This window comes from Brassica napus, chromosome C1 (assembly GCF_020379485.1).
Source record: "Brassica napus cultivar Da-Ae chromosome C1, Da-Ae, whole genome shotgun sequence".
NCBI lineage: Eukaryota > Viridiplantae > Streptophyta > Magnoliopsida > Brassicales > Brassicaceae > Brassica > Brassica napus.
This window is the reverse complement of record NC_063444.1, coordinates 4828710-4836515: the sequence shown is the minus strand read 5'-3', so window position 1 is coordinate 4836515 and position 7806 is coordinate 4828710. Positions and strand designations below refer to the sequence as shown.

The window sequence follows — 7806 nt, the reverse complement described above, 5'->3', positions numbered from 1 at the left end:
CATGAAAAGCTGCTTCTTATGATTAAATTAATTCACAGTTGGTATAACAATGACATGCTCTTTTTTTTTTTGAACGACTACAATGACATGCTCTATCCCTTTCTTTTTAGCTTTCTTAACACCCCTAAAAGGGAGGCAATACAAATGATTAATAAAATAAAACATTAGCAACTAAATTATTGAAAATATTACTGCACAATGAACATCTTCGATTTATTAGTTATTTTATTTTTTCGATTAACCACCCGATATGTTAGTTATTATAAATTTTCACATTTTGTTTCTTCCCGAATCACACTGTAAGAAATAATTTCCAGAGAACTATTATAATTTTGTTTCCAATAAAAAAATATAAATTACCTAATAAAGAGATAACTATAATTTTTTTTAAATGATTATTCGGATTAGGTCTTAATTTTTATTTCGACGTCTTAAGTTGATTAGGTCTTAATATATTCCAATGATAATCAGTATTATGCAAATACATACAAATTACTTGAACTTTAGTGTATTCGCCTAATCAACTTAAACTTTGTAAGTAATAGTGGTGTAATAAGGTAAAAAAAAAAGCGTTTATTCTTTTCAGCGATATGGAGTAACCAAAATAAGTTTAATCAACCTCATTCATCATATCAACTAAGTTTTGCATGCATGCAACCAAAATATATTGCGAACAACAGTTTTGATTCATAACCATATTCCAATTGGCAATAGCGGTTGTAGATTTTAGAATAAACTGAAATTTCGATCAGCGCTACTTATAAAAAAAATCGACCAAGGTATTGCCACTAGAATATCTAATTTTTTTCCGAAAAGACTATCTAATTAAGCCTATTTTATATAAAAACTTTAATTTCAAAATAATGAATTAGTTAGTTGATCATGAAAAGTCAACTTTCGATGATAGTCCTTATTGTAAAACTAAATTATAAGGTAGATGCATTTTAGTAAAATCAAATAAGATGAATTATTCTCTCGTCCCCTTTCCATCTTGTTTAAGTAGTTGGTGAGAAGTGGTAACATGCGCATTGAGTTGTCAAAGGTAAACATGCATAGATGATACATATATAGAACTAGACAACGTATTGTGTATATATATTCAAGGATTATCCACATACACTTTTTATAAATGTAAATACTTTATCACATTTTTGTTCTTTTAGTTAATGCATCTTTCTGGACTAAAATAAAACCCAAACAAATTGTAAGACCAGTAGATTACAGCTAATTGCTTGATTTAATTGATGCATCTCACACGAATTCTGCAGTGATCAATTTTATACATCGACAGTCACTGTCTCCATCAATAAAGACCAGTAGATTACAGCTAATTGCTTGATTTAATTGATAATTAGCACAAACATAGAAAGAGAGATTAAAATAATGACTGGGAGCCTCACCTTAGCCTCCTCTCAAATTGTCAATATCTAGATGGACTGTTACATCCACATTCCTAACAGTTTCTCTTGCTTACTTATATTATATCATTACACATCATCTTCAGACTAATCATCATATCATTATTTAAATAGCCCAAATTGTACCATCCCCTTCATTTAAATTACTCTTTCTATTTCCTATAAGAAGAGTCTAGATCTTCAAACCAAAACATAAAATTATAATTAGCCATGGAGAAGAAGACTAACCAGGCCATCTTCTCTATATTTTCTCTTCTTCTCTTTTCTTCATGTGTCTCTGCTCAGCTACGGACAGGTTTCTACCAGAGATCATGCCCGAACCTTGAAAACATTGTCCGTAACGCCGTCCGTCAAAAATTTCAGCAGACTTTCGTCACCGCTCCAGCCACCCTCCGGCTCTTCTTCCACGACTGCTTCGTTCGCGTACGTAACAATATTCATATATATATATATAGGAATTTAAATCATTTCTTAACAAAATTGAATGTATGAGAATTGTAAATGTTTCTTTGCATACATATATCATTCTTCAAACAAAACATTATTGTTGCGTACTTAATTTCTTATTTAACATTTAGGGATGTGATGCTTCGATATTGTTAGCATCTCCGTCGGAGAGAGATCATCCAGATGACATGTCACTGGCTGGAGACGGATTTGACACGGTGGTGAAAGCGAAGCAAGCCGTTGATAGAGATCCTAACTGCCGCAACAAAGTCTCATGTGCTGACATTTTGGCTCTCGCTACACGTGAAGTCGTTGTTTTGGTATGAGTATAACCTTCTCTAGTTACATATATTATTATAGTTTTCATCTCTCTTTATGTCTTAATATTATATAATGTCCGAGTTATTTTTGACAACCCGAGGTATAATTCGTTTTTTGGGTGAAAAGCTACTCATATTATAATGTGACACCTCTTATGGGCAGTTTGTAATTATTTTATACAACAACAGATCATATAGTCCGAATAAAAACGAATTATTGATATATCATATCACTATCATGATTATAATTATAGGGTTATTAAAAATAAACTAAATTTGCAGACCGGAGGACCGAGCTACCCGGTAGAGCTAGGGAGGAGAGATGGCAGGTTATCTACGAAGGCAAGTGTACAACACAGTTTACCACAGCCCGGTTTTAACCTAAACCAGCTTAACACCATGTTCAATCGTCACGGTCTCTCTCAAACCGACATGATCGCCCTCTCAGGTACGTACCGAACCAAACTAAAACAATTTATCCCCTTTTCTGTCCTTGAAACCGAATCTTTATGATTTATAAAATGTTATATTATAATTTCAGGAGCGCACACTATTGGATTCGCACATTGTGGAAAATTCTCAAAGAGAATTTACAGCTTTAGCCCTAAAACCCGTATCGACCCGAGTTTGAACCGTGGCTACGCGTTTCAGCTTAGGCAAATGTGTCCGATACGTGTTGACCCAAGGATAGCGATCAACATGGACCCAACATCGCCACGTACTTTCGACAACGCTTACTTCAAGAATCTCCAACAAGGGAGGGGTTTGTTTACGTCTGATCAAGTCTTGTTCACGGACCGACGGTCTAGAGCTACGGTTAACATGTTTGCTAACAGTGAAGGAGCTTTTAGGCAAGCTTTTATTTCCGCCATCACGAAACTGGGTCGTGTCGGGGTTAAGACTGGTAATGCTGGTGAGATTCGAAGGGATTGTTCACGTGTTAATTAGTCTGATTTGAGGGGTTTTTTGGTTTGTTTCTTTTATTCCATAAAAATAAAAATGAAATTTCGTATTGTTTTTGAAATAAGGAGTTCAAAAGTGTAATGGAAAATTCAATTAATAATAAGATGGTTTTATTTCTCTTCGATCTCTCCTCCTTTTTGTATAATGTTTATATTTGAATTTTACATATGGTTTCTTTTTATGAGAAAAGTAAATTTATTTTAGGTGTCTAATACCATCTTTATCGCCGACTTTAGTGGGGTTTTTAAACAAAAGGAGTGATTTAATTAAATCAAAATTAATTAGAAAGGTTATTACCGATCCTTAGCTTAGGTTTTTTGTGACCGGTTATTTGGTGGGTTTCAAACCACGTGTTATCAAATCAGAGGACCGGATTTTGTTTTTATTTTTCTTTTCTTTCTTTTGTTCTCTTTCTCATTCATTCTCGAGTTCTTGTTTTCTCCGTCAAGAGGAAATACCCAAATCGAAGACGTCTCCTCCGCCTTCTCGGCCGAAACCGACGATCGAAACCAAAGACGACTCTGTTGGTCCTCACGGAGTCTCATCCCACTTGTCTCGTCTTCTCAGTCAGATCAAGGATCAAAACCGAAGACCGATGACGTCTCTCTGGCTCCTCACGGAGATTCTTCCGTCTTCTCGGCCGAAACCGACGATCGAAACCGAGGACGACTCTGTTGGTCCTCACGGAGTCTCGTCCCACTTGTCTCGTCTTCTCCGTCAGATCAAGGATCGAAACCGAAGACCGACGACGCCTCTCTGGCTCCTCACGGAGATTCATGTGAGGGTCGACGACTCTGTCCGTGTTGACGGCGTCCCCTCCGTCGGTCTTTCACCTCTCGCTAACGATCTCTTCAATCTGGAGATAAGTTCCCAACTATTTACATCCTTCTCGTTTCAATTCATGAATGCATGTGATAGTAGTTAAGTTAATGAATGGCGATTACGGTTATAAGTTTTGTGTGTCATTGTAAAGCTTTGGTCTTTGATCGAAATTTGTAGGCTTCTTAAATGTTTAGTGTGTTTTGTCTGATTGTTTAGTTAAAAAGTCATGAGGATACAATGAGATTGTTAGTTAATCTTGAAACTAGTATTGAAGATCAGACTGGAACTTAGAGTGTCGTGTATTGTTGTCTGAAATCTCTTTAGATCATTTTCTGATTTGGTCAAACAAGTTGATTTCCGACTATAGTATTGTTTTAACAGTTTATTGGTTATTTGTGAATTCTAATTAAGGTAGTTTATACAACTGAAATCAGTGATTTATATAGCTTGGTTTGCATTGGTTTACGTAGATGAATCATGTGAGGAGACAAAGATCAGAATGAGGAGCCAAATGAGGAATCATGTATGGCCCGGTGAGGACGCAAAGATCAGAATGATCTGATTTCTTGAGACTTTAGTTTAGGTAAGTGTGCTGCTTCTTGCTTTTTTTCTTAATTGCTTTCGTCTGCATAGTACTTAGGATAATAAATGCTGGTTAGAGTTAGGTTATGGTTGTGATGAATGCTTCCGATTAATGGCTGTGATGAATGCTTGTGTTAGGTAACTTAACTCTGATGAATGTGTGTTATGACTGTGTGGTAGATAATAAATTTGTTAGATACATGTCTAATCATCTCAACTCAACTAAAATGAAAGAGTAAAGTCTTCTTCTCTTTTCCTGTATTAAGACGATCTTCTTCTCTTTTCCTGTATTTTAACCGCACCTTTCTCTCTTTCTTTTCATCTTGAAACACATTTCTTCTTCTTCCTCTCTTCTCTCACATATTAGGATATGGATTCTAGTAATCCATATAGTCAGACATCCAATTTTGTTGATCTGTTGAACAGTCAACAAGATACTGACCTTCCTGAAACCTATCTGTATGCAAGTTTTTCACATGGATCATCACAACTCCCTAGTCAAACTTCAAGCTTTTGTGAAGTCTCAACTACAGAGCGTAGAGAAAGAAAGAAATGGACAGTCACAGATGATCTAGTGCTCATTAGCGCATGGCTAAACACGAGCAAGGACCATGTGGTAGGCAATGAGCAGAAAGCATGTGCTTTCTGGAAACGCATTGCAGCGTACTTTGCAGCAAGTCCAAAGGTGGAAAGAGGTGAAACCCGAGAGGCCATTCAGTGTAAGCAAAGGTGGCAGAAGATGAACGATCTTATGTGCAAGTTTTGTGGAGCTTATGCGGCTGCAACAAGGCAGAAAACAAGTGGCCAGAACGAGGCTGATACTGTTAAAATGGCACACGAAATCTTCTACAATGATCATAAGATTAAATTTAATCTTCACCATGCTTGGGAGGAGCGGAGGAATGACCAGAAATGGTGTGAAGTTGCTAGTTCCAAGCTTGATGGAAGCGGTAAGAAGAGAAAGTATGATGATGGAGCACAATCTGAAAGCTCTCAAGCAACTTCAAATCTCGGAGATCAACCAACGAAACGTCCTCCTGGTGTTAAGGCTGCGAAAGGAGCATCTGGTAAGAGAAGTATAGCGGATCACCAGGCTGTCGCTCAGTTTCAGACCATGTGTTCTATTAAGGAGAAAGATTTGGCGGTTAAGGAGAAAGATTTGGTCGTTAAAGAGAGAGTTTCGAAGATGTTTTTGCTTGACAGTCTCATTTCCAAAAAAGATTCACTTTCTGAAGCTGAAGAAGCTCTAAAGCAGAAGTTACTAACGGAGATGCTCAGTAATTAGTGCCACTTGTTCTGTTTTTCTAGGTTTCATGTTCTGTTTTTCATCAAGGTTTCATGTTCTGTTTGTCATCAAGGTTTCATGTTCTCTTTAAGTCGCCCTAATTATGTATGTTTGTTTAAGCTGAAAAATGTATGTTTCAAGTTTATGTGATCTGTACTGTGTGAGTTTCTGTTCTTGTATAATTATAAAAATGTTTCTTCTTGTGTTCTCTGTCTCATGTTCTTGTCTTGGTATTTCAAGTCCAAAAGAGTGTGCTTGTGTTGATGTTTCTGATGACGAGTCTTCTATGTGTACTCAAGTAATGGGACCACTCAGAATTGTAATCAGAAGTCACGAGTGTGCTTGTGTTGATGTTCTTGTTGACGAGACTTCTATGTGTACTCAAGTAATGGGACCACTCTCAAGTCACGAGTTTTGTCTGAATGTGTCACAAGTTGTTTGTAGTAGCAAGTTGTATGTGTCACAAGCTTCTTCTCGTGTATGTGTTGAGTTTTTTCTGTATGTGTCACAAGTTCCTTCTCGTGTTTTGAATATGTCACAAGTTGTTTGTAGTACTCTTGCTCTCTATATAAAGCTTTGATTCACCAAACATTGTATTCACAAAACTCTATCCTTCTCGTCTTCTATCCTTCTAACCATAGGTTCCGTTTAAAACACTTTTCAAAACACTATAATCACATTGCTCTCCTTCTCACCAAAACTCTTTCATCAAAAATTCTTGCTATCTATCCTTCTCGTCTTCTATCCTTCTCACCATCGGTTCTGTTTAAAACACTTGTCAAAACACTATAATCACATTGTTCTCCTTCTCACCAAAACTCTTTCATCAAAAATAACCGCACAAAAAAAAAACCAAAGACCATTTCATCATATATATGGCTTCTTCTTCTCAAAACACTTTTGGGGGAGTAGATTTTGAAGATTTTGATCAATATGTTGAGCAACGATTTGATCAAACTTTCGAGAATTTGACCATTCATCAAGAAGAAGGAAAAACGAGTTCACATCGAAAGGAATCGTGAAGAAGGTGATGTACGTTTATGGAATGATTATTTTAGTGAAACTCCAACATATCCTTAAAATCTATTCCGACGGCGATTTAGAATGAACAAGCCATTGTTCATGCGTATTGTTGATTGACTCTCCAATGAAGTTGAATTCTTTCAACAAAAGAAAGATGCTCTCGGCCGGCTTAGTCTCTCTCCACTTCAAAACTGTACAGCTGCCATTCGTGTCTTGGCATATGGTACTGCGGTTGATGCTGTTGACAATACATCCGACTCGGTGAAACTACTACTCGGTCATGTGTGGAACATTTTGTGGAAGGAATAATATATTTATTCGGCGATGAGTACCTAAGAAGACCAACACCGGCTGATCTTCAACGTCTACTTGAAGTTGGTGAGTTCTGTGGATTTCCTGGGATGATAGGAAGCATCGATTGTATGCATTGGGAGTGGAAGAATTGTCCCACCGCTTGGAAAGGGCAATATTCACGTGGTTCGGGAAAACCCACAATTGTTTTAGAGGCGGTTGTTTCGTATGATCTCTGGATATGGCATGCGTTTTTTGGACCTCCAGATACCTTAAATAAATGATATCAATGTTCTTGATCGCTCACCTGTTTTTGATGACATAATACAAGGTCAAGCTCCACAAGTCACTTACTCTGTCAATAGAAGAGAGTATCATTTGGCTTACTATCTCACCGATGTTATTTATCCAAAATGGGCTACTTTTAACCAATCTATTCGGGGGCCACAAGAGCCGAAAGCCGTTTTATTTGCTAAACAACAAGAAGCTGTCCGAAAAGATGTCGAGCATGCTTTTGGAGTCTTGCAAGCTCGCTTTGCCATTATTAAAAATCCGGCACTTTTTTGGGACAAAGTCAAAATTGGAAAGATTATGCGAGCATGTATCATACTCCATAATATGATAGTAGAAGACGAACGAGATGGATATACTCAAT

The 7806-nt window shown here is 37.0% G+C and overlaps 2 protein-coding genes across 2 annotated transcripts; both read left to right on the top strand.

Annotated features, from left to right (window-relative positions):
- The first annotated feature begins 1527 nt into the window (after nucleotides 1–1527).
- LOC106399940 (peroxidase 45-like) lies at nucleotides 1528–3267 on the top strand. Its single transcript, XM_013840381.3, has 4 exons — nucleotides 1528–1841; nucleotides 1997–2185; nucleotides 2468–2633; nucleotides 2727–3267. The coding sequence occupies exons 1-4, from the start codon at nucleotides 1629–1631 to the stop codon at nucleotides 3131–3133; spliced, it is 975 nt and encodes a 324-aa protein (XP_013695835.1). The 5' UTR covers nucleotides 1528–1628; the 3' UTR covers nucleotides 3134–3267.
- Nucleotides 3268–4922: 1655 nt separating this feature from the next.
- Nucleotides 4923–5837, top strand: LOC125580892 (glutathione S-transferase T3-like). The gene has a single exon (XM_048746148.1). It carries the CDS (start codon nucleotides 4923–4925, stop codon nucleotides 5835–5837), a length of 915 nt encoding a protein of 304 aa, XP_048602105.1.
- Nucleotides 5838–7806: the final 1969 nt, after the last annotated feature.